Source organism: Sorex fumeus, unplaced genomic scaffold (genome assembly GCF_029834395.1).
Source record: "Sorex fumeus unplaced genomic scaffold, SorFum_2.1 ptg000061l, whole genome shotgun sequence".
Lineage (NCBI taxonomy): Eukaryota > Metazoa > Chordata > Mammalia > Eulipotyphla > Soricidae > Sorex > Sorex fumeus.
In genome coordinates, this window is record NW_026606118.1 from 40,370,972 (window position 1) to 40,398,801 (window position 27,830).

Genomic DNA, 27,830 nt, shown 5'->3' on the forward strand with positions numbered 1-27,830 from the left:
TTATGTGAAAGATTCACTCTGCAAATTACATGCTGCTCATAGTCACACTTTCCGTCATTCTGTGAGGATGGACAGAGAAGACAGAGAGAACCTCTAGCTTAATCCTCGTCATCATCCACAACTCATTCCCAGCACAGCAAGAACACTAGAAAACCAATGGAGGAAACACCTAGAAGCCCACTAAGCTCAATGAGCAAAACCAGTACCACCAAAGAGATCAACACCAGGAAATTCTAAGTGTCTTCAGTGACATTATGACAAGGCTGTTCAATGAGTCCAAAGAAATATAGCACAGGTACTCAGCAAAGAACAAGAAAGTATGAACATTGAAATGAAAAAACCACTAGTCAGAAATGACAGAAATGAAAAACATGGCAGGTGATATAAAAATACAAAAAAAAAAAACACCTCTGAACAGCAGAATAATGGGAGCTGAGCAAAAAAAGCAAGGAGCTCCAAGATGAAAAGGCGAAAATGAGTAGGAAACGGCAGACAGTGGAAAATAGAAAAAAAATGAACAACATAACCAGAAAACTATGGGATGAGTTCAAGAGGAACAATACAAAGAATCATCTGAGTCCTTGAAAACCATAAAGGCAAATGTGATGGAACAACAGTTAAAGAAATTAAGGGGCAGAGCGATAGTACAGTAGGGCTTTTGCTGTGCATACAGTCAGACTGGGTTCAATCCCTGGCATTCTATATGGTCCCCTGAGTACCGCCAGAGTAATTCCTGAGTGCAGAGCCAGGAGTAACCCCTGAGTATTCTGAATATGACCCAAAAAGCAGAAAAAAAAGAAAAGAAAAAAATGAAACTGATAAGAACTTCCCAGAGTTGAGGATTACAGGCACCAAGATCCAAAAGTCCAAAAGGGTCTCAATAAAAATATTCAATTAGGAAAACTCCAAGACACATTATACTCAAAATGACAAAATCCCACAATAGAGAAAGAATACTGAAAGCAGATCAAAAAAGAAAATTACAATCAAAGGCAAGTACATTAGATATACAGCAGATCTATCAAATGAGACTCTATAAGCCAGAAGAATATGGAAAAAAAAACTCAACAAAAAAACTCAACAAAATGAACACCTCTCCAAAAATACTCTATCCAGCTAGACTATCATCAGATCTGAGGGAACTATACAGAGCTTCATGGAGAGGCAGCAGCTTAGGGAATTCAGAGCCTTGAAACAAGTTTTGCAAAAAGTGTTAAGAGAGCTCCTTTAAAGGACAGGAGAAACTTCCCAATATGTAGCACTGAGTAAGGCATTCATTAATGGTGCCTATGGTTGTCCTCTACTACATTAAGATCAAAAACAAATACCATTAGGGGTATGGTGCCGCCAGCAGGTCAATCTGTACCTGTGCAGTGAGTGCATCAGCAGATGATGCAGATAACCCCAAATTGCTGCTGTGCCTTTGGCCAGACCCCAAAAACTTGGGGCAAAGTTTACCAAGAAAGTAAATGGTCAAAAGTTAGGTATGTGGGAGACACACAAACAAAGCACCTCTGGCTCAGCTATATAATTGGAGGCATGGCCTCTCTGGTTCCTTATCAAACTGCTTAATGGCCATGATCCCAGAGATTCAGAAACAAATCTCGAAACCCAACGGCTTTTGGCAGAAATGCGACCGGTCCCTGCAGTAGGTTACCGGCGCCAGGCCACCCCAGGTGGGAACAGGTTTCATGCCTTGGCCTGTTCCCTCTGGCGACCCAGTGACCACCATCCTCCAGAAGCCACTGGACAGTCAGGTTTGGGCCCGCAGTGACAAGACACGTGGGGCTTCACGGGATGGGGGTGGAGCGGGCCCTTTCCTTCCCATTCCAATGAGACCCCAAGTCGCTGCCCACGAACAGCCTCTCTGGCTCCTGATCAAGCTGCTTAACGCCATGATTCCAGAGACTCAGAAACAAATATTGAAACCCAGCACCTTTTGGCAGAAATACGTCTGGACCACGCAGTAGGTTACTGTCGCCTGGCCACCCCAGGGGGGAAAGGGTGCTGTCCCTCTGCCTGCTCCCCCTTGGTGGCTCGGTGGCTGCCATCCGCCAGAGGCCATTGGACAGTCAGGTTTGGGCCCTCATTGATGAGACACGTGGGGCCTCACGGGATAAGGGTGGAGCCAGCCCTTTCTTCCCCACCCCAGTGAGACCCCGAGTCACCACCCATAAACAGCCTCTCTGGCTCCTGATCAAGCCGTTTAATGGCCATGATCCCATAGACTCAGAATCAAATCTCAAAACCCAGCGGCTTTTGGCAGAAATGTGTCCGGACCCCGCAGTAGGTTACTGTCGCCTGGCCACCCCAGAGAGGAAAGGGTGCTGAACCTCCACCTGCTCCCCCTTGCCGGCTTGGTGGCTGCCATTCGCCAGAGGCCACTGGACAGTCAGGTTTGGGCCCACAGTGACAAGACATGCGGGGCTTCACGGGATAGGGGTGGAGCCAGCCCTTTCCTTCCCATCCCATCAAGACCCCCAAGTTGCTGCCCACGAACGGCCTCTCTGGCTCCTGATTAAGCCGTTTAATGGCCATGGTCCCACAGTCTCAGAAACAAATCTCGAAACCCAGAAGCTTTTGCAGAAATGCGTCCAGTCAGTCCCTGCAGTAGGACCAGGTGGGAATAGGTTTTAGTGCCTTGGCCTATTCCCCTGGCGGCCCGGTGGCCACCATCCTCCAGAGGTCACTGGACAATCAGGTTTGGGCCCACAGTGATGAGACACGTGAAGCCTCACAAGATGGGGGTAGAGCTGGCCCCTTCCTCCCCGTCCCAACGAGACCCCAAGTCGATGCCCACAAATGGCCTCTCTGGCTCCTGATTAAGCCGTTTAATGGCCATGGTCCCACAGTCTCAGAAACAAATCTCGAAACCCAGAAGCTTTTGCAGAAATGCGTCCAGTCAGTCCCTGCAGTAGGACCAGGTGGGAATAGGTTTTAGTGCCAACCCAGGTGGGAATAGGTTTTAGTGCCTTGGCCTATTCCCCTGGCGGCCCGGTGGCCACAATCCTCCAGAGTTCACTGGACAATCAGGTTTGGGCCCACAGTGATGAGACACGTGGAGCCTCACAAGATGGGGGTAGAGCTGGCCCCTTCCTCCCCATCCCAACGAGACCCCAAGTCCCTGCCCACAAATGGCCTCTCTGGCTCCTGATCAAGCTGATTAATGGCCATGATCCCAGAGACTCAGAAACAAATATTGAAACTCAGTGGCTTTTGGCAGAAATGTATCTGGGACCGCAGGGGTTACTGTTGCCGGGACTGTTGCTCCCAGGGTGAAAGGGTGCTGTCCCTCCACCTGCTCCCCCTAGGCAGTTTGGTGGCTGCCAAGGGTGAAAGGGTGCTGTTGCCCCAAGGGTGAAAGGGTGCTGTCCCTCCACCTGCTCCCCCTAGGCCGTTTGGTGGCTGCCATCCTCCAGAGGCCATTGGACAGTCAGGTTTGAGCCCTCAGTGATGAGACATGTGAAACCTCACGGGATGGGGGTGGAGTCGGCCCTTTCCTCCCCACCCCAACGAGACCCCAAGTTGTCACCCACAAACGGCCTCTCTGGCTCCTGATCAAGCTACTTAACGGCCATGATCCCAGAGACTCAGAAACAAATCTCGGAATTCAGTGGCTTTTGGCAGAAATGTGTCTGGACCCCGCAGTAGGTTACTGTTGCCAGGCCGACCCAGGAGGGAAATGCTGTTGCCTCTCCGCCTGCTCCCCCTAGGCAGCTGGGTGGCCGCCATCCTCCAGAGGCCATTAGGAAGTCAGGTTTGGGCCCTCAGTGACGAGACACATGAGGCCTCACAGGATGGGGGTGGAGCCAGCCCTTTCCTTCCTGTCCCAATGAGATCCCGAGTTGACACCCATGAACAGCCTTTCTGGCTCCTGATCAAGCTGCTTAACGGCCATGATCCAAGAGACTAAGGAACAAATCTCGGAACACAGCACGTTTTGGCAGAAATCCCTCCAGATTTAATTGTTAAAACTTCGGAATTCCAAAATCGTGTGGCCACTACTGCAGCCACAAGACACCATATGTTATTCATAACCAGCAATAGAAAACAAATTGTCTACTGTTGCCTTTTCAGCAGATCTGAGTGTTGGGGTAAAAATCTCAAATAATAATGATGGGTCTGGTGTCAAAATATTGAATGTAATTAAAATAGAGAGAGAGTAATGTGGAAATCATCTGCCCCACAGATAGGGGAAGGGTGCGGAATGGGGGTATACTGAGGTTTTTGGTTGTGGAAAATAGGCACTGGTGAAGGTACAGGTGTTTCATTGTATGACCGAGACTTAAACCTGAAAGCTTCGTAACTGCTCTCATGGTGATTCAATTAATAAAATTACACAAAATTTTAAAAAAAGAGTAAAGTGGAGTTCATGCACAATTCGATTATCTAAGTTAGTGGCTGAATAAACAGCAGTACTCCTACATTAAAAAAAAATAATAATAACAATTACTCATCACAAATTGACATTTTTTGATAATTCTATTTTCCATTCCTTTAAGTTTTATTGGACCTAGAAATATGAAATAAATTTGTTATATACCTGCCAAGGTGCCAGACTGGGGAGTGGGAGGGGAACCTAGAGATATTATGGTGGTAGAAAGGGGACATTGGTGGTGCGATTATTGTTGGAACATCATATGCATAAAATAACTCTATGAACGACTTTGTAAATCATGGTGTCTCAATAAACATTCCTAAAAATAAAATAAAATAGGAATCAATAAAAATTCCAGGTACACCGGTTTTCAAGTTGAAACCTTTGGGGTCTTCTTGGAATGGGGGCAGACAGTCTACCACTCCCACTCCCTCACCCCCAGCCCCATACTTACAGAAATTCTGGGAGATACACTCACATCCTACAGCTTCCACTGTGTAAACTCATTGGCCCAGTTCTACAGGTCCTGGAGTTTGGGGAGCCTCCAAATTCCATAATACTGTCAGCTCAGTAAGTTCACACCAATTTAGACAGGAAAGTAACATAGAAGCTGACTAAGCTCAATAAACAATAACACAGAAGACTCAACTATTAACAAACCCTCAGACAAGGACTTAAACAATCCCTGGTAAGATATAACAATTTTCACAAATTTTCTTTTACTGAAGTATTTTCTGATAATTCCATCAGCCATTTAGTTGTAACAAACAATGCACTGTGGCACTGTCCTCCCCTTGTTCATTCATTTGCTTGAGCAGGCACCAATAACGTCTCCATTGTGAGACTTGTTACTGTTTTTGGCGTATCGAATATGTCACAGGTAGCTTGCCAGGCTCTGCCATGCAGGCGGAATACTCTTAGTAGCTTGCTGAGCTCTCTGAGAGGGGCAGAGGAATCGAACCCAGGTCGGCCGCATGCAAGACAAGTGCCCTACCTGGTATGCTATCGCTCGGGCCAACAAGCAATGTAAAATAAATTATTTTGTGACTGCTAAGGGAGTAGGCTTTGGGGGAAAGAAGAGAAAAAAGACAGGTAGATTCAACTGGTTAACAGGGTAAGCACAGACTAAAAAAAATTTAAGAAAAAACTGAAACAACCAAGTATTGAGAATGGTCTTCTTTTATTTTTGTTTAGGGGTAGGGGGAGAAGGACGGTTATCATGCCCCATGATGCTCAGGGCTTACTCCTGGCTCAACGCCCAGGTTCTCTATCTGTGGTGCCCAGGATTGAACCAGGACTGGTCACACACAAGGCAAGTGCCTTAACCCTTATAACTATCTCTCTGGCCCAAGAATACTATACTTAAAATATGCAGCCTGACACTTATTCTCACAGCCTTGCCTGAGAAAATTAACTGTGGTATTCACCTTCTTTGGTCTCTAATTCCACTCGAGATCGACTCTCATTCTAACCCTGGCACAGCACCTGGTCTCTTGAGCACCACCAGAAATGATCCCTGAGCACAACCTCTCCCAGCTTCCTTCCAGTTGCTATCTGCCATGTATTTGGCAATCCAGTAGAAACGAATTCAGTAGAAACAGTTCTAATTTATTTGTTTCTGTCCTTAGTCTAGCTTCAGCTTACAAATTCAACCACCACAGACGGATGGAAGCAATCTTGAAGGTAAACAGTAATATATTTTTGCCATGTTGAAAACTAGAAAAAAATGGGCTGGAGCGATAGCATAGCGGGTAGGATGTTTGCCTTCCACGCCCCTGACCCGGGTTCGATCCCCAGCATCCCATATGGTCCCCTGAGCACCGCCAGGAGTAATTCCTGAGTGCAGAGCCAGGAGTAACCCCTGTGCATTGCCGGGTGTGACCCAAAAAGCAAAAAAAAAAAAAAAACCTAGAAAAAAAAGAAAACCATATTTACAATTCAGATTTGACAAACTCAATATTCCTAAAACAAAAAGTCCCTGAAGATTAAGAATAGAAAGGAGCTTTCTTATTATGACAAAGGTCTGATACCATTGGGAGAATTTTGACTGTTAAGTATACTTAACTGTAGGATAGTTAATGCTTTCCTCCCAAGCTCATGAACAAGACTGGTGTGTCCAATACCATCACTTTTATTACACACTGTGCTGGAGGTTCCAGAGAATGAAATTAGGCAACAAACACAACAACAAAAAAATCCTCAAGTGGGGGCTGGAGCAATAGTACAGCAGGTAGGGTGTTTGCCTTGCACACAACCAACCTGAGTTCGATTACCAGCATCCCATATGATCCCCTGAGCACCGCCAGGAGTAAATCCTGAGTGCATGAGCCAGGAGTAACCCCTGTGCTTTGGCGGATGGGCCCCAAAAAAGAAAAAAAAAATCCTCAAGTGATTTGGGTTCCCCTGTTCTCATTTCCTGGTACATCTCCAATCACTGATCTTAAGTAATTTCATGATATCAAGTTAACGTCTATGTTCAGCTCTTAGCCCACACGGCATGGACTCTGAAGACAGAAACTTTTGTCGTGACTCTAAAAACATTGTTTGAATTCGAAAAACATCTCCCCATCCCTTCCCGCCCACTTCTCCATCACCCTAAGGTAAGTAACTGACCACCCCCGCCCACTTCTCCACCATCCTACCGTAAGTAACTGACCACCCCCGCCCACTTCTCCACCATCCTACCGTAAGTAACTGACCACTCCCGCACCCCTCCCCGCACAGACAGTCAATCCTGCAAACGACCCCCTGCACCGGGCCCGTTTCCCTAGCGGAGACTTCCCGCTAACCCTGGGGCGAGACGACCCGAAGAACTGCGCGGGAAGAACACGGATGATTTGCAACCGCCAAGCCCGGGGACTTGGCACTAGGGTAGAGGAATGAATGAAAATGCACAGCAAAGGCTGCGGTGGTCTGCCTCGGTCGTCTACCTCGCACGCTCCCCGCCCAACTCGGGTTCCTGCCGGCGGCCGAGGATGAACTGGGGCGCGTGACAGCCCCGGCCAGCACCTGCACCCCAGCGCCCGCGTAGATCCCCGAGTAGCCTCTGCATCCCATCCTCACATCAAAGTCCTCCCACACACACACACACACACAGCCGCCCCGCACGGCGCCGTTTTCCTCGCGTTGCGTGCATGCGGCGGAGGACAATGCGGGCTCACCGGCAGGCGGAACTCCAGGTGCTCTTGCGCCATGAGCAGCAGATACCTATTCAGAGAGCTCGGTAGCGCCATGGTGGCCACCCAGACTGCGCCTGCGCGGCTGCACTGCTCCTGGGCCCGCCCCCTTTCCCCTGAGACGTTTCCGCTGAGGCGGAGCTGGAAGGACCGGAAACGGAAACGGCGAGGCGGGACTAAGCGCTGCGTGTTTAAGGCTGAGGTCCCGGAGCCCAAGGAGCAGGTTCTTAATTTCCCCAAGGCTGGGTGTATGTAGGAAGATTAGCTCCTCTCCCGTGCCCCTCCCATATGAAGAGTTGTGGAGAAAGTGCGAGTACGTTTCAGGAACCAAACGGACTCGTCAGGTATCCTCGACATTCACGACTAGAAGTTGAAAATTGCCATTTAGACAAAACTACATGCCGCACGCGGATGTGGGTAGCAGCGTTATTCGTAACTGCCGAAACTTGGAAAAACCACCCAGATCTCCTTTTCAGCAGGTGGATGTATAAATGTCACAAACCTGAATACTGTGCTTTCTGTGCTAAGGGGCTGGGCTGAGTCAGGAAGACAAAAAGAGATGACCTTAATGTAGATCCGAGCTGAAGAGTAGATGTAGATCTGAGCTGAAAAGACTACAGGTTGCATGATTCCAACTCTCTAACAGTCCAGTGAGGGCGAATTTTGCAGACAGTAAGATCAGTGGTTGTCGAGAATTGGTAAGGAGGAGTTTTAGGATAGTTAGAAAAATAATTCTGAAACTATAATGATGGATACAAGGGATGATACATTTTTCCAAACTGATAGACTGCTCAATACCAAAGCCAATCCTAAATAAACAATGAACTTTGGGTGACTCTGAGATGTCAATTCAATCTAGTCTACACTGACAGGAAGGAAAGTATTTGGAATAAAGGGTATATAGAAAATGTGTACCGTCCTCTCATTTTTGCTGCGAACCTAAAATTGAAGCCTTAGGTGCCGGAGCAGTGCTATAGCGGGTAAGACACTTGACTTGCATGCAGCTGACCCAAGTTCTATATAGGCTCGGCACCCCATACAGCCCTCCCCCCCCCAGCCCCTTCAAAGAGTGACAACCCCTCCCTCCCCGCCAGCGAATAGATAGGAGTAAGCCCTGAGCACTGCCAGGTATGGCCCCCAAACAAAATCAGACAAGTCCTTTTTAAAAAGATAGCACAGGTGGCACCAGAGTAAGTCCAGGGGTTATGGCTCTTGGTCTTTTATGTGGCTGACAGCATCAATTCAATACTGAGTATGGTCCCCTGAGCACCACTGGGTGTGACCCAAATCTTTTTTAAAATTTCAAAGAGGGAAAATTTGATGACAGAGAATTTTTCATATTTATTTAGCTTTCCAAGTATGCACAATTTGAAATAGCTTTATAATTTTACAGTTCTGCAATTACAAATAATACCAACATATATGGCTGGAGCAATAGCACAGCAGGTAGGGCGTTTACCTTACACGCTGCTGACCCGGCTGACCCGAGTTCGATTCTTCCATCCCTCTCGGAGAGCCTGGCAAACTACCGATAGGAGCCTGGCAAACTACCGATAGTATCTTGCTTGCGTGGCAAAGCCTGACAAGCTACCAATGATGTATTTGATATGCCAACCACAGTAACAACAAGTCTCACAATGTTACTGGGCCCGCTGGAGCAAATAGATGAACAAGGGGACAACAGTGCTACAGTGCTACCAACATATATAGTGCTCTCAATGCTATTTTAAACAGTTTAAAGTAAGTTAATTAGTTGATGTCACAGATAGCTACAGTTACCAATTAGTGTTAGGCTGAGTAAATTTTTTTCTTTTTGGGTCACACCTGGCAATGCACAGGGGTTACTCCTGGCTCTGCACTCAGGAATTACTCCTGGCGGTGCCCAGGGGACCACGAGATGCTGAGAATCGAACCTGGGTTGGCCGTGTGCAAAGCAAACGCCCTACCCACTGTTCTATCGCTCCAGCCCCGAGGCTGAGTAAATTTTAACTGTAATTTATTAATCTTTACAAGTAAAAGAGAACTGCCAATAAATATATGAAACTCCAAGTGTTTTCCAAAAATTCAGAAAGACGTATTAGAGAAGATATAAGCCTAAATAAATTAGCTGTCTAATTACATTTTAAGGCATTTGAAAATACCTTATCTATTTTTAATTATATCATTGTAAGTTCACATAGCATATATTTGCACATGTTGAACATCCCTTTTCTGAAACTGACCATCTTTAACTGATTTATGGAGAGCAGAAACTACTCATCCATTTTAGTTGCTCATCAAATGACTCAAAAATGGTAAAAAAACTTGAAAATCTAATTTTGAAAGTTATCACTCCTAATTCTAAATAATCTCTCCACTTCCACTGAATACAATCAAAGGCTGACATTCAATTATGGGTCTCATATCTGCCTCAATTTCCACCATGTACCAGACTAATATTGAGTCTAATATTAGACTCACAGCCTTCTTCTAACATCGATACTTTACCCTCATATATATTTATAGTCATGCATGTGATACTCTTCTACACTGTCACAGTGGGAATAGATTCAGTACCTATGCTTCATTTGCATTCACTACTGTCACTAAAAGCATCCAAAAACAATTCCTTAAAAAAATTTTTAAAGTCTCATGAAAGTATATGCCAATGAATTTTGGCGTATTGCTAAAGTAAATTTCCTCATCTAAACCAAACACTTAAATCATGTCTTTTTCATAATAGCTCGTTCTAATACATTTTAATTCTTGTTTTCCACTAGAAAGCATAAAAGCAACAATTTGTGTCCATTTTAAGACATTAATATAGTATTTTATGCTTCTCCCTAATTTATTTTCTCACAGGTTAAGTTCCATTACACTGAATTCTCTTAGATAGCTAAAATAGTGATTACTGCAAATTCATTTTTAGAAAGTGGGCCAAAGCAATAGTACAGTGGGTAAGGCATTTGCCTTGCATGCGGCCAACCTGGGTTTGATCCCCAGCATCCCATACACTTCCCAGAGTCTGCCGGGAGTGATACCTTAGTGCAAAGCCAGGAATAAGCCCCAAGGACCACAGTGTGTGGCCAAAAACCATGTACATCTATACGAATATACATGAATATATATTCATTTTATATATATTGCATAACTCTTACAACAATTTATCACAAGATGGTAAGCTTCAAGAAATGGAAACAGCATTTGAGAGCTTAGTAAAAAATGATACATATACATCTATAAGAGTCACCGTACATTACGGTACTCTTTTGAAATTACCTATGTAAAATTATAGAACTATTAAATAGTTCTGCCCCCGCACCTGGCTGTTCCTCGCCTGGGCCCCTTGGAGGGGTGCGGGTTGAGCTTTCCTCCCCGCCCCGACCAGGGCTCCGGCAGCCGAAGATCTCCAGGACCAGCCTCCACCATGCTGAGACCACTCTCCGCACACATGAAGGTACTGGCAGAGGGACAAAGCCACGCGGGTTCCGGGGCCGAGACCTCCAAGCCTACTCGGATTGGAGTCGAGCATCCTCCACCCAGATCCTCCAAATTCCAGTAGGTGGGGGTCACACCCACCACCTGGCCCCCTGGCGCCGTGTAATCCCATCAACGGCCAAGACTCAGAGACTATAAAATCCAGTTCCCGGAACCGCGCGGCCGCAAATGCGGCCGGGCGACATCATATCAGGACATCTTTTTATGACTTCTTATTATCTCATTCCTAGTTTGGACAAACTTGCAGGCTATCGAATGTAGCCTGCTCACAGGGCAGAGTCTGGCAAACTCCCCGTGGCGTACCAAATATGCCAAATACCAGTAACAATGATGGGTCTCATTCTCCTAAAGAGCCTTGAATATAATCTCAGGGCTAGGATGAAAGAGACGTTACTGGGGCCTGCTCAAGGCAATCTACGAATAACAGGATGATGAAATTAAGAAATAATTTCTCAATAAATCCTTTACTATTATGCAGACTATAGAAAGTTGAAAATATTTCAGATTTTAAAAAAACACAACCCTTATTGATAGGCAGAATTTGTTTTAATGGTATTATATCTACATTTTATACTTTGGACAAGTTAACAATTAAAACAAAAAAGTCAATGACTAAATATTCATGTAGCTGTGTTACAGATTTCAGTAAAGATACTCAGAAAACCAGAAATAACCCCTCATAAAATTCAGAATGCCTTCCAATTAAATTTCATAGAGACCAAAATATTAGTTTATGTTGAATCTAGATTAGGAAAATCTTCGTGTTGACATTTTCATGTTCTTAGTTTTGAAATCAAATGATCAGCCTGTAATTTAAAAAAACAAAAATATTTCGTTGCAATTATTATAATCTATGTAAAAATTATACTGACATTCTTACTGTAAGTCACATAAAAATATTGTATATGCTGTTCCTAAAAACATTTTATTAAATATCTCATAAAGTTTTAAAAGTTTTAAATATTAATATTTGAGCTTAAAATTTTAAACTCAAGAGTTTAAAAACTATAGTAAAGGAATTCTACATGGCATATTAATTGGCATAATTTTACCATATTACATGTTTATTGGTGCTTCAATATGAAAATAAAATTATAGTACTAAAATTGATGAACCTTAAATACATGTCATGAAAATCAATTTGAAAAAGCCATATATGAGATCTGATGCCAACTAGGAAATGCAAAACTGGAGACACTGTAAGGATAAAGATAGAGAAGGCAAAAAAGAGCACAGAGGATTTTGTATAACACTTATAGTGGCAGAAACACATGACTGAACTATTTGTTCAAACGCACAGAAAATTCAACACAAAAAGTTAATTTAAACCACTAAGAAAAACCATGAACTTTGGAAGGTCATAAAGATGAGTCATTGCAGTGCATAAATTTTGACAAATGTAACCTACTATGCTGACCACAGAATATTGACAGATTTTGAGAGTGTGTGGGGACAGAGGGCACATGGGTATTAAACTTCGTGTTTACTTTTCCTGTGAATTTAAATCTAACAAACAAATAGCTTATTTCTCATTATGACAATTTAGTTCAATTATCTGAGGGGCAAGAGATGAAAGGCAATAGTTATGAAGAAGGTTGGGGGAAAAATACATACATACAAAATAAATTTTAAAAATACATAAAAAAATACATACAGAATAAATACATACCTAAAGCCTATTAAAAAGTTGAAAGTGATAATTTTTTACTGCAGATATATTAAAAAATTACATCTGTAATTTCACATGCTTTTCTCAATCATCTTATGTAATTGGAATAGTACATAAGAGTTTTTGTTTGTTTTGGGACTACATCCAGCAGTGCTCAGAGCTTACTCCTGAGTCTGTACTCAGGCATCACTTTTAGTGATGCCTGAGGACCCAAGGAGTTGCCAGGTCAGCTGCGTGCAAAACAAGTGCCTTACATACTCTCTCTCTAGACCTTCACAAGAGACTTTGAAATAAACTATTATTTTTATCCTTGTTTTTTTAAAAGGCCAAAATATACCATGACAAAGTCTTAGACTAAGAAATTCCCATTCAAAAATATTAAGAGTTCAGATTCTCAGATTAAACAATTTTCTAACAGATCTTACACCTTTGTTCATATTTTTCCACTAAAATTCATGTTAAGGAAATAGTTAAAAGCGTTATGAAAATGGGTTTCCCCCCCACTGAGGAAATACTATGTTTTGTCTCAATTGTTTGATTTACTTTTTTAATTATTATAATTTAGGTGACACTGTTACAACAGTGCTAAAGTTTATGGTAGTAATACACAAAGTTACTGACCCCACCACCACCAGAATGCCCTAGAACTCTTCCTAAGTCTTCACCTCTAGTTTTCCTGAAAATTAGACTTACTAGTAAGAAAAATATCAATTTTATACTACACTGATTTTTTTCATAAACCTTATCAGCCACCCCAATTTTTAAATTTCAAATACACTGACCAGAAAGATTAAGCAACTGAGACAAAACATAGTATCCCCTCAGTGGGGGGAAATCCATCAACAGTCTACCCCATTCAGAAGAACTGGATTCAGTCTCTGGAACTGACCACATAGTACCCCAATCCCTGGCAGGAGTAGCCCATCTACCACCTCCAGCCAGAAGTGCTTCCTGAGCATAAAGCCAAGAGTAAATACTGAGCAACACAAAGTATGGCCCCAAACACCCCCCATCCCAAATTTTAAAATAAAATAAATGATCAAGACTGCACAAGTTTTACGTTCCTCTTGTTGGAAAAAAAAAACCTACAATAAAAAAGACAAATATTTTAGTGATTTTTTTTAAATGCTCTGGGTACAATAGTAACACTTACTGTAATAAACCAGTAGGAGTTCACTCTGTAGATCAATCTTGATAAGAAACTAAGCTGATCTACTGGGGCCAGAACATGAAGGTGCAAGTGGTGAATTGAACAGAATGGCGGCACATGGAAGCCCATTCTACAATACAAAACAAGAAACCACTGAAAAATCAGTCATGCAAAAATTAGAAGGTATTTTTCAGATCAAAACACATGAGTATTAAAGATATTAAGTTATATTAAAATAGACATTATATTAAAATAGACCCAAATCTTTACAACTGTTTTTCTTTGTATACTTCAGAGTACTCACCTAATTCCTATTCTTTCCAATTAAAAGAGTTCACAGGAAGTTATTCTCTTCATTAAAGGTGACATATTATGCCTCAAAATAACACAGATTCTGAGTTGGCATACCTACTTCAGCCTTTATCATAATAATTTTTAATTCTTTTAAGATATGATTCGGCAATGAATTTATTTTTAACAGATAGCGGACAGGGGGTAGAGAGAAAATGCAAGTGTTAAATTAAATTAAGGCATATGCCATACACATGTTGAAGCATGGTTTGACACCTTTGCAACATGGTACTCCAGAGCAACACCAGACACAGTCCTGAGACCCTGCAAGGAAGACAACTGGGCACACAAACACACACACACACACACACACACACACACACACACACACACCCTGTGTACATGGAGACCATGCAAGGAAGACAACTGAGCACACACACAAATACACACACACACACACACACACACACCTTGTGTACATGGAGAGCCTGCAAGGAAGACAAATGGGACACACACATATGTTGATCTGGACTCTATTACACGATCACGATCACAACTATCCTGTTATTCGTCAATTTCCTCGAGCAGACCCCAGTACCGTCTCCTTTGTCCTTGACCTGAGATTTTAAAAAGTGCCATATTCAAGGCTCTTTCAGGGTTAGGAGAACGAGACCCATCACTGTTACTGGTATTTGGCATATTGGGTATGCCACGGGGAGTTTGCCAGACTCTGACGTGTGAGCAGGTTACATTCGGTAGCCTGCCAGTTTGTCCAAAGTAGGAATGAGATAATAAGATGTCTATTACACACAAGTTGAATTAACCTCTATCACACACACACACATTGAATTGACCTTTATTCCAAAGACACACACACACACACACACACACACACACACACACACACACACACGTTGAATTGACCTTTATTCCAAAGAGCCACTAGATGGCATACTTTCTCTTTTAACAGTCATTTTTCTCAGTAAACTATTTTAGCACAGAGATTTAACCATTTTTAAAATGTTTATCACCTAACATTTATTTATGATAAAAATAAAAAACTATAATTCATATTTACTTATTAATATTCATAAGGAACTTTATTAATTATAAATTATAATTATAAATTATAACTTGAACTTCTGCCATTTCATTAAATGGCAGAAAAAATTAGTATGATTTAACCTCTTGAAAACTAGTTCACAAACTTTTTTTCTTAGTATAATGATGCTGAGTAGATCAAGACAAATGTACCCAGAAATTTTTTCTGTACAAGCCAGAAGTGTGTGACAGCATCAGAAGAAGGCATAGAGGAAATGCTATGTTGCATGATCTGATGAGACTGACAAATGCAGTCAGATTTATAGCACACATTATGAAAAGCTCCTACCACTACTTAGAAATGGAGACTAAGTCTCCCTTCTATGGAAGGCATTCACATACAATAAAGAATCAAGGAAACAAAATCTAGAAGTAATTAAACAGTTCACTCAACTATTTGATTCTCCTATTAAACACACCTACTAGGACTGAGAAGGGAATGTGCTGAGTTTGGCCAAAAATTTCAAATACCATCTATTCCTTGTTATCACCATCTACAGTTAGCGCTTAACAATTTTCAGAGAATTTTCATACTTATTTGAACCCACAAGCATATATAACAGATATTATTTAGGAAAGGTTAAATAACTTGTCTAAATTTATTCAGATAATAAATAAACAAGATACAAGAGAGAACACTAGGATTCAGTTCAGAATTGTTACAAATCATTTCTACTATCATTGTTCTGATACTGTCTTGGTCACACAAGGTAAAGTATTATTTTTTTTTAAAAATTCAGATCAACTAAAAATGGCAAATTGAAAATTGAACACTAAGTGTTTTCACGCACAGTTTTTTGAATGCCTGAGTTCAGTTCAATAGGCAGCTGAAATCAAGTGAACTTAATATAGAAGGCTAATAATGTATTTTTTTATCACAGAAAATAAAATTTTTCTAAAGAAATTAAATTTATACAGAATTTCATAGGACTTCACATATTGAACAAAGAAAAGCGAATTTGGAACTATTTACTTGTAGCCACTCCTTGAACATACTTGTGTATCCTATCTATGATTGGTGATTATTGTAAGATGATGAGATATGAGAGGGAAAATTTTTTATTATATTTACATTACCAATAATATGTATTCTCACTTTCAGAAAGTCTGCTTTTCAACCATGAACTATGCTACCACTGCTTTCATTCTCCATTAAAAAAAAAAATCTATCAGGAGAATCAAGAATAGTATGCTGGTTTCCACCTGGAAGTATACATACCTACCTTACATTGTTGAAGTCAGTGAAGTCATTCTTTTCAAGAATGGCTTTTCCAGCACTTACCATGCTTTCAACTACAAAACAGGAAAGAAAGGACATTACACTACAGAAGATACCGAATAAGAGTCAACAACCTTGAGTCTCAGTTCTATATCTACCACTGCCTAACTCACTCAGCAGTCTCAAACTTTTTTGTGTACTGATTTTGCAATTCTCTATCTTACTGTATAGGTTTATTATTTCTATTAGGTTTTTTATGGCTTCTCTAGGTTTTCAATGTTATGTTATCTGAAAATAGGGATAATTTTACTTCTTCATTTCCAATCTAGATCCCTCTGATGTTGCTTTCTTGTATGGCTGCTATTGCTAGAACTTCCAAAACTATGTGAATAATAGTGGTGAATGTGGACATTCTTGCCTATGCCTGATCTCAAGGGAAAGGCTTTCAATTTGTCACCATTCAGTACGATATTGGCTGTGAGCTTGTTATAGATGGCCATTACTTTCTATTTCTTTTTTTGAAGGATTTCATCATGAATGGATGTTGAATCTTGTCAAAAATCATCTTTCTGTATCAATTGACATGATCACATGACTTTTATCTTTCTTTTGTTAACATGGTATATTGCACTAATTGATTTGCAAATATTGAACCATCCTTGCATCCCTGGGTTAGGGATAAACCTCCTTTTCTAATTATGTGTTTAATGAAATATTTCCCTCTAGGTGCTGCTTCAGTTGCATTCCACAAATTCTGGTATGCTGCTGAATTTTGTCATTCAACAATTAATTCAAAATATTGTTACTAAATTATTTAGAAAGTCCTTTTAAAGAATGCTATTTAGTTTTTAATATTCAGAGCTTTTCGAGATTTCATTATTTTTCTAATCTAATTCCAGTGAATATATTTAGTGAATATATCTAGGACATCGGTGAATATATTTAGTAATATTTTGATCATCTGAAATAGTCATATTTTATTGTCAGAAAATTAAATATCTTGATGGTAAACCTTGTGTTCCTTAAAAAGTGTATTCTAAGGTCAGGGCTGAAAGAGTTGGACCATGTGCCTGCTTTGCAAAAGACCCTGGGCTTGACCTCAGTACTACAAAGCATCCAGAGCACTGCTAGGTGAAGCCTGAGTGGCATCTAGCATTGTTGGGTAAGCACAAATTTTTTATTCCGCAGTTAGGAGGAATTTGATTAATATTAGAGTCAAAGTATTTAATATCTCTTCTGTATGCTTATTACCCTAACTGTATAGAACATATAAAATTAACTACGATAACTTATACACTTTTATTGTGGAAATACTTTGAAATACACAAAAGAATAGTGTAGTAAAATACCAAATACCTACATGCTGCCTCAAAATTTGTAACTTAAAAATCTTGGGTTTCTATCAGGTTCTAGTTGAAGTTCCCATAGCTTTGGTCAGGGCAGCAGGGAAAACTTCAGGTTTGCTGTCTACACTCCGGTGTGGGGAAAATGAAACCAGGGCCCAGCACAGTCCATGACTTCTGACCCACGCCCTTCCCTCTTCTGCCCAAGGGACACTAAAGTCTCAGAGCAAAAAATTATACTGCAAGAACCATGGGGTGGGGGAAGGGTGGATTACCTTCTACCTCTTTTCAATGAAATTGTTTATTAAGTAAAAAAATTATATATTTTTGAATTCTGCAGAACCCAGGGCACCTTATACATGCAAGGCAAGTGTTCAATTGCTGAGCTATATCTCCTACCAAATAACTTTTCATAAGATAGAAAAAACACTCAGCAAAAACTAATAAAAGAAGCATAAACACATTTTCCCCTTAAGGTTAAATGGTATAAAAGAAAAAAAAATACAACTAATGTGGTTACTGTCTGATAGTAAATATTCCAAGAACACTGGCCTTTTCTGCTGAAATGATTGTGAAAAGTACTACAGAACTTCAGGTGACCAAGAAACTTTACAAATCCAGAAAAAAATGTCATTTCACAGAAAAGATTACATATCAAAGTTTTCCATTATAAAACTTCCTTAGATGCTTTCCTAAAGTCTAGCTCTAATTATCTAACATATAAGATACCTTAAAGTATTGATGAAATTAATCCTAGACCCTGGTTTTAGAAAAGGCTATCAAAGATTTGAACTGAAGAGTCTTAATAAATGATGGATAGCTGACAAGTCACAGAAGTCATGAGTAGGAAAATAATCCTATTGATACTGCAAGAGACAAGATTTAGAATCTCCTTTTCAGAGGCTAACAATTCACAACACTTAAATTACATATTTAAATTATTTATCCACATATAGAACTATAAGGTAGATACCAATATAGACTCACAGGCAATATAAACTCATAGATCACATTATAATTTTTGATTTTTCATAGTACCTTTCATTTTCTGAGTCAAGAAAAATATTTAAAAGGTCATAGTACTGTATTATCGTTTAGATATAGGGATGTAGCTCAGAAGCGGAGTGCTTGCCTTGTATATATAAGGCCCTGGGTTTATTCCCCAGCATTGAAAAAAATTAAGTGCAGAATTTAAAGATGAAAATGTCCTGGATATGCTTCAAATTCACTGTAGAAGAAGTATGTGAAAAAAATCAGCAATGGGTTAATCAATGTTGAGGTTGGGTGATAAATACATGAAGATCATACTCTTCTCTTTATAATATGAAAATTTTCATAATAAAGGCATCATTTAAAAATACATTGATTCACTATTGCTTTACCCAAAATACTGTAAAACTTTTCAAGTAGACCATTACATAATGAAAGATTTTAAAAAGTCATAATGCTTTTTCATAATACTTAACTAGATTATTTTTAATCATCACTGCCATAATTGACGCCAATGCCAAATACCATACCATGAAAAATTACACCATCATCTTACCCAGTTCTATATCATTTCTCTTTAGATCTTTGCAGTTTCCAATATGCTGCTTTGGCACTACAAGATAATGATGAGGTGCTGCTGGCTTGATATCTTTAAAGCAAACAAGATTTTCATTCTAAGAAACAAAAACATAACATTTGTTAGTCAGCAAATAATTTTCTTAATTTTCTGATGCTGTTAGGGCACTATAAATCTAGGTCTTACAGAAAACAGAAGTTACATTTATAATTAAACCCCCTGGCCAATTCTTTGATGTATTAAGTCCAAAAAGCTTTAAGTTTGTTCATAAATTGCTTATTTGTTCCAGAAAGTAAAAACACTTCTATATAGCCAACTTAAAAAAAATTACAAAGGGAATTTATTAAAAACTTCATTATTGGGCCAGAGAGACAGTAAGTGGAAAGGGCTTTTGCCATGCACACCACTAAGCAGGCCTTGATCCTCCAGCACATATGATATCATGGCCCCCAAGCTCTTCCAGGAATGATCCCTGATCTCAGGAATGATCTTCCTTTGCCCACCCACCCCCAAATGTAGCACTGTCCTCCCATTGTTAATCAATTCATCTCCATTGTGAGACTTGTTGTTACTGTTTTTGGCATATCGAATACAACACAGGGAATGTGCCAGGCTCTGCTGTGCGGGCGGGATACTCTTGTAGCTTGCTGAGCTTTCTGAGAGGGATGGAGGAATCGAACCCAGGTCAGCCGCATGCAAGGCAAATGCCCTACCCGCTATAAACATAAATATATACATACATATTTACTTGTAATGGTGTAAGCATAAATATATATATATATATACATATTTACTTGTAATGGTAGGATAAACCAAAAATATTTTTCAAAGTCTTTTGCAAAGAAAGAAAAACAGGGTAGAGATGAGAAGAGAATAGATGCTAGACCTCTCTGAACCTACTCTGTTTCAAAAGTTTTACTTTAAAAATGTGAATATTTAATATCCATTTTTGGACTTGGAAAAATAGGCCCTAAAGCTCAAAACCAAAGATAAACAAAAGATTCTAAACGCATGTTATGTTAGTAGCATAATTAAAGAAAATATTTCAAATGACTTAAAAATACATAATTTTAACTACCTGTCACTAATGACACCCACTGAAAGATAATCTTTTATTTCCTACTTTCAATTTAGATTTCAGGCAAGATTCTGAAGTGTGGGACATGTTAGGTATATTAATCTTTGAATTTCAAGTTAATAAAACATAGTTAAGCTTACAAAACTATATAATTAAAAAGACAGATGTTTAAACAGATAAAACCACTGATACCTTTAAAAGAAATTATGCACCACTATGATTTTCAGATACTTTTCTAGCAAGACAGAATCCATGATCTTTCCACCTCTTTGCAAAAATACCTTCTTAAAACTAAAATTATAGCTTTCTTTGATTAGAAGTGTTTTTCCAAATCTTTTCTTCCTATCACTTTCCTAAGAAGTATTTCTCTTTTTTTCCTAATTTTCTTATGCCCACCCTCATACTAACTCTTTTTGTGATTTCTGTATTAAGCTTTAAAAAAGATAGATTTTTTTTTTTAATTCGTATTTTTAAGGGGCTGGAGCGAAAGCACAGCAGATTGGATGTTTGCCTTGCACAGGGCTGACTCGGCCAACCCGAGTTCGATTCCTCCGCCCCTCTCGGAGAGCCCAGTAAGCTACTGAGAGTATCTCACCCACACGGCAAACCCTGGCAAGCTACCCATCACATATTTGATATGCCAAAAACAGTAACAAGTCTCACAATGTTACTGGACCCGCTCGAGCAAATCGATGAACGGGAGGACGGTGCCAGTGACAATGATATTTTTAATACTGTGTGAACAACACTGTGATTTCATAGTTACAGGATAAATATTACCTCTGAAACCTTCTCACCTTCCTTTTCCTCTTACCATACTGTTTTATGCACTTAATGTCAAACTCTAATCATCAGACTGTTTTCTAATAAACAGTCTCTTTTGATATTGAGGTAATAATAACCTGGCTTATAACATAAGTTCCAGGCAAATGGCTTTATATAATTGAGTAGCTACATATACATTATTATCACCACCAAAACACTAACTTCCATTCACCACCATACAATTGAGTTCCTTAACCTTTTTACTTCCTATCCCTGCCATTCTCCTTGCCCCAGATAGGATTTAGACTTGCCACTTAAATTACTTAATATTCAGGTGCTTTGAAAAGCCTAAACCATCTTTCTATCGGTTCTGTTATTTCCAGCTGGCAAACATGGTCACTCTAAGACTATATGGTTTCTTTTTGCTTCATCCAAAGTCCCAACATCTAATCACTAGCTTCATGAAAGTCAAAAATGTTTTTGGTCAGCACAGATTGCTGGTGTGTAGAGTATAACTCCGAAGCAGTGCTGTATCTCAACAGGGAGTAGAGAAATATAGGTGTTCTCAGTTTATGGGTGTTACTAGCATTTGTTCCTCAGAAGTTAGGAATATACTGCTAAACTATATACTGCTAACCTTACTGCAAAAGAGGGAATGACCAACAAAACAATACAGCCTAAAATGTCGATAGTATTCCCACTGGAAATAACATTCAAAAATGTTAGTCACACTGCTTTCTGATCTCTGGATCTCATTTTAGGAAGACAAAGTCCCCAAGTCCAAGTTTATCTACACTGAATGGAACATTATTTCGGGTCTTGCTCTAAGGTACAGCATAAACATCAAATGTTATATAATTATACTTAAAAAAAAAAAGATTAAACAGCGCATATGCTGCCCGAGCCCTTGTGCTGCTTGCGCCCACGTGTCCGAGCACACGTGGTGCCCAAGCACATGTGTCGCCCAGATCTCCCCTTGAGATGTGTACTTTCATGCTTTCGTGTCTAATGCTAGGATGTGTATAGGGGCTCTCTCCGCCTTGGAGAAGCCCATGTACTCTCTTGAGTGCATTTCTCTCTCTCTCTCTCTCTCTCTCCCCACACACACACACACCTTTAAAACCCTCCAAATAAAATCTATTTATTTAAAAAAAAAAGATTAAACTTTGTGAGTTCTAGTATATCAAATCACTGGGACTAAGGGAGGTTGGGGACACACCCAGCAGTATCAGGTATCATTCTTGGCCTCAAATCACCTTTGATTCAATTTGTAAAAGTACCCAGCTTTTTGGAGTATAATTAGTTATATAACCATGTGCACTTTGTTTATGTTACTATAATCGGCTTTGTATGTATCCATCTTGTGCTCACTAATTAAAAAATTTAAGTACATCTCATGATTCATTTTCTCTATAAAACTTTTCCCACGCTCTCCATATATTTTGCTCTGATGTTCATAACAAAGAAGGTTTTGACCTTCAGCAAAGAAAACTATTTCAACCATCTGGGTCCGAAGTGACAATAGGGTATTTGCCTTGCTGGCTGATTCAGGTTCAATCCCTGGCATCCCATATGGTTCCCTGAGTACCCCCACGGATAGTTCCTGGGTGCAGAGCCAGGAGTAACCCTTGAGCATCACAAGCTGTGATCCAAAAAAATAAAGAGAGAGAGAGAGGGAGAGAGAGAGAGAGAAGTTTGGACCATTTCACCACATTTGGATGACTATTTTTGGACAAACCTTGCAACTACTAGTATATACTTTCTGTTCATTGTATTCAACATTGTTACTGGGAGTACAAAATTTAACATCAGTTTCTGGAAATCAGAACAGACTAAAACTAAAAACAACTCAGTTTAGCTCTCAATAACCTATTTTATATTTAGTAAAAAGAAAAAACTCAGTTTACACCTGAGTAGCCTATTTTATATTTAGTAAAACAGGTAGTAAATGAAGAGGCAAAGGTTGGTGGCTTATGCCTTTACTGATCAGTTCAAAAGAGACAGTCATGTAATTTTTTCCTTTGTCTGCTGCCTTCACTTTCCTTAAGTGTAGACTCTAAACTTCATAATATCACTTCAGCCACACTGAAGTCATACATTCTTACCTCTGAGCCACTGTATTTTACAACATGACCAAACCCAACTGTGGGATTAACACCACTACTCATCCATTCAGAAACTAGGCTTGGCCTGCTAGGAGCTGAGGGTGATCACACATCTGACAGGCTTTAAAATCCTCAACCATAACCTATCCAATACAGCAACCCTTCTGCTTCCATGACTCTCTCCAGGTTCCAAAGAAACTACTTACTTCAAATTATAATTTAATCCTTCCCTCTCCTCCTTCAAGTATTCATTTAAATGCTATCTTTAGAGTACAACTTTTCTCTGAGTGTTCTTCATTCCCTTTTCAGGTTCTATAATTTTGTAGAAATGTGTCCCCTTCCTTCCCTCTTCTATTTTTTCCACTGTTAAATCATGTATTTTACTATGTTGCTTCTTATTTATTTCCAAAAAATAATGTAACCACCAGGAGGATAGGGATATTTGCATATTTTGATTCTTGCTATATTCTCAAAGCCTTCAATAGTACCTGGCACATAGAAGGCAAATACTCGACCAAATACCAAATAATGAATGAGCAACGGAGTTTGCTCTTTTCCAGATACAAAAGGCTATTGCCCTGAAACATTTTAAACTTCTGTCCATTGGTAACTTCCTATCACCATTTAAACACACCAAAACCTTCTGTTTTAAAAGCTTTCATAGTCTCCCAACTCCTGAAATTATCACTACCTTTAGCACCTCCCTTAGACTACCAAACTTCCTCCTTCAAAAGTTGTATGCATGGTCGTCTTCTTCTCACCAGATTATAGACCATAATCTCCACCATCCTCACCACTGCACTGCAATTTCTCTATGGAAGGCCAATGACCATACCTTTGGGGATAAAATCAGATGGAACTGACCTATGCTTTTCTGTTAGCAAACAGGAGAACTAAGGACTAGACCAGATAAAATTTTGACTTGAGATTAGGAAAAGCTGATCCTGCTGCTGATATGTTGACAATTCCCCTTTTTTCTCAAAGTAGTCCTTCCCTTTAGCAATCCTGGTTTTCGGACTATCTCTGAGTGATCTTCATTCCCTTTTTAGGCTCTCTCCTTTTGACATTCCTTCCAAGGTGATATCCCTTCCTCCTTTGATGTCCCTTCCAATGTGTTATTTAGTTCTGTAGAGTCCCCTTCATTTTGATGGGAAAGCGGTGAACCACACCCAGCTGTGCTCTGGGGCTTTTCCTGACTCTGTACATAGGAGTTACCCCAGCTGTGCTTAGGAAACATATGTGGTGCTGGAAATTTGAACTGGGTGAGTGGAATGCAAGGCAAGATCCTTAACCGCTATAATTTCTCTCCAGCCCAATGACCCATTTCATTTATTATTCTATATGTATTTCCTAGGTAATCCCATCAACTCTCTCCACATTCAGACCTTAATGAAACAGTACCACCACTCCCATTTTACCCTTGCCAGACACCTGGAAATTATTCCTGATTTCACCATTGTCTTTCTCACATCCCCTTTATCCTTAATTAAGGAATCTCAACTTAAGCACTACTCACTCTGGAAGGTCAGATACTATTTTTGTGCGTGCAGGAGACAACTCTGGGCATCAACTTGAACTCTACCCATTATTTGCCCTCAGTCCTCACTCCTCTTCCACAGGCAAAAGTGTCTCACACTTTGTCAAAATTTTCCTGAGGGTAGAGGTGGGGATTTCCCCAATGACAGCCACTGATCTGAATCCACTGACAAGTTCTGCCAGTTTCACCTCCCAAACATCCTTTGATTCATTTCCCTCACAATTTGTATTACAATTTGTATTTCAAGTCATCATCATCAAGTATTACTTCAACAGCCTCCTAAACAGGTCTTCAAGCCACCAGAACTGGTCCTCTCCAAATCGTTCTCCACTTGGTGCTGTGGGAATCAGATAAACTCTTCAGTCCCCATCCACGCACCAGGGCAGTGGAAACTGCAGAGATTCCTTCCATGATGCACAAAAAAGACAAAACTAATTTAAATTACAGTATCTTCACCTCACTTGGCTCCTTGTTTATCTCTCCAGCCTCATCCTTCACTACTCTCATCCCCTCACAGTCTATGCTCCTGGTAAGCTGCATTTGTTAGTGCTCTTATGACAAGTCCTGACAGTTTTCTCTGCCTGCCACATTCTTCTCTCCTCCTCTTCACTTGGTCAACTCCTAGTTACTCATCTTCATGGCTCCCTTCCTCTGGCAAGCCTTCCTTCAAATCATGGTTAGGAGACCCACCCACTACAGGTTGGCAAAATCACCTCCTGATGGCACTGGGCGCTGTAATCGGTTGCGGACCCAATTATTCTTTACTTATAAGATCTGGACATCCCTGCATTGGGTCTTCTCCTTCACCTCTGAATCTCAGGGCGTTGCAAAGAACTAAACTGATATTGAACAAATGAGTGTACAAGAAAAAAAAAGAATAATCGTGGAGCTAATTTTTTTTTTCTCAAAAGGAGGTTTTAAGCCTGTTTTTAAAAATATCACTAGAGCGACAGCACAGCGGGTAGGGCGTTTGCCTTGCAGGCGGCCAACCCAGGTTCAATTCCCAGCATCCCATATGGACCCCGGAATACCGCCAGGAGTAATTGCTGAGTGCAGAGCCAGGAGTAACCCCTGTGCATTGCCGGGTGTGACCCAAAAATAAATAAATATATATGTGTATATATATATATATATATATATATATATATATATATATATACACATACACGCTGGGTGTGATCCAAAAAGCAAATAAATAAATAAATAAATAATCCGGTGGGGTGGGGCTGAGACAGTTCACAGAGCTGAGCTCCTGCTTTGCATGCATGCACGAGAGAGCCCAGGTCCGATCCCTGCCAAGCCACTTCAGAGTCCTCTAAGCTCCACCAGCAGCAACGCCAGCAGCACACAGCCGGGCACTCCGGGGTGCAGCTCCAAACACTGGCCTCCCGCCAAATGAGAAAATAAAAAACAAAATAGACAAAAGTCTCGGCGTTGGGAAAAACATGCCCGCGGTTCAAGTCTTCTGCTGTGCACTCTTGCACGGAAATCAGAGGCAGCCGCCTTCAGCCTCAGACCCTCTCCTCCCAGCCTAGCCTAGTGTTCCGTCTTGGGAAAAAAAATAAGCTTCTCTCTCCCAAGGACCCCCCAATCGGCCCTTTCCTAAAACCAGAGGCCGTGAAGGCGACTTTCCGCCCCGTGCCAAGGCACCTGCAGTGAAAGGCGCCAAGTATCTGGCGTTTTTCCCCTACATTTTTTTTTCTCCCCGCCCGGTCGAGCCAACCCGGTCGAGCCCCTCCGAGAGATGCAAAGGGCCTGGGGCACCCGGTCGCCGCCCACCTCACAGTATAGGAGTTCGGTGTTCGAGTCCTTCTGCCCTGCGATTCGGCAGAATATGCAATTGTCCTGGGCCGAGGCGGCCGCGGCGGCGGCGGCCGTCTCGCCGGCTTTCACGTCCGCCTTGTGCTGACTGAAACCACCCAGCTGCTCGTCGCAGTGCGACCCGCCGTCTCCCATCGCTGGTGGCCTGGAGCCGGAGAGGTTGGTTTTTTTTCCTTCTCCAGGACTCGGCCTGCGCCAAGGTCAGCTTCCTGCACCTCCTCCGTTTTTCCTGGAGGCGTCGCCCCTCACCGGGCGCTGAGGGGCCGAGCCGGGGAGTCGGGGACGCCAGCTCCGCCCCGCTCCAGCCTGACGCTAGGGGGAGGCCCAACGCGGTGCAGGAGCCACCGGGCCGGCCGCGAGCCTCCGCGAGGGCGGCTCCGAAGACGCGCGCGCCCCCGCGCCCGCACCCGCGCCCACGTGAGGCTGGAAAGGGGCGGGGCGAGGGGCGAGGGGCGGGGGCGGGCCCGCCCCGACGTGTCTCCATGGTAACGACGCACGACGCCCGCGGAACGCAAGCGCGCCCTGCGCGTCTCGTGGCGTCATGCCTGTGCGCCCGTGCGCGCTAGCGTTCCTAGCGCCCAATCTGTGGGCGTTCTCCGGCGTGTTTCCCTGAATGCTGCCACGGTATACCTGAGCGTGCAGCAGTCACGCTGCTAGGACATAGGATGGTTTTGTTTGTTTTGGGTTTTTTTTGTTTGTTTTTTCCTGCGTCAGTTTTAAGAGAATCAGCGAGAGTTCTAGAGTTCTGTTTTCAACATAAATCATGCTTGCTGTCATTCTTCGGTATGCATCTGCAGCCCCTCTAATGTTAGGTGCGCACTCTGAGAATGTGCAGAAGGGAACTTTTTATATTGACTTTTCCATTGTTAATAACCAGCGCTGCACAAAGTGGCAGATTTTTTACTTCGTTTCCTCACACACAGACGTGGAGTCCTGTCGTTTATAGTCAGAAACGTTGCAAAATCTTTGTCAATCCTCAATTATACCTCACCTGGGTTGTTGCTGTTATCACCTTCTCCTCAGATTCTGAGACAAAATCAATCCTTAATTATACCTCAGCTGGATTGCTATTATAACCTTCCTTCTCCTAAGGTTCTGTCAAACAAAACTTACACTAAAATCGCACCCAAAAATAAAGGACGGATTCCTTAAT

General features: G+C 41.4%; 2 protein-coding genes across 2 annotated transcripts in view; both read right to left on the reverse strand.

Moving 5' to 3' along the window:
• TRMT11 (tRNA methyltransferase 11 homolog) overlaps positions 1–7,645 on the reverse strand; it is a 58,772-nt gene extending 51,127 nt beyond the window's left edge. The window contains exon 1 of the mRNA XM_056125867.1: positions 7,540–7,645. Coding sequence (XP_055981842.1) covers positions 7,540–7,611 — 72 coding nt within the window. The 5' untranslated portion in view covers positions 7,612–7,645. The remainder of the gene's footprint in view (positions 1–7,539) is intronic.
• Positions 7,646–11,561: 3,916 nt separating this feature from the next.
• HINT3 (histidine triad nucleotide binding protein 3) lies at positions 11,562–26,934 on the reverse strand. Its single transcript, XM_056125868.1, has 5 exons — positions 26,636–26,934; positions 19,351–19,468; positions 16,466–16,535; positions 13,854–13,980; positions 11,562–11,837 (listed from the first exon to the last, which is right to left on the reverse strand). The coding sequence occupies exons 1-5, from the start codon at positions 26,810–26,812 to the stop codon at positions 11,805–11,807; spliced, it is 525 nt and encodes a 174-aa protein (XP_055981843.1). The 5' UTR covers positions 26,813–26,934; the 3' UTR covers positions 11,562–11,804.
• Positions 26,935–27,830: the final 896 nt, after the last annotated feature.

What these genes read in the sequence shown, in the direction of transcription:
- HINT3 (XM_056125868.1), bottom strand. Translation starts at nt 26,812, where the DNA reads ATGGGAGACGGCGGGTCGCACTGCGACGAGCAGCTGGGTGGTTTCAGT. An exon ending in GAGAAATGATATAGAACTGG is followed by an intron (nt 16,536 to 19,350) that starts GTAAGATGATGG and finishes CCTGTTTTGTAG; the next exon opens with TTGAAAGCATGGTAAGTGCT. An exon ending in ACTCCTACTGGTTTATTACA is followed by an intron (nt 11,838 to 13,853) that starts GTAAGTGTTACT and finishes TTTAAATTACAG; the next exon opens with GCTGATCATTTGATTTCAAA.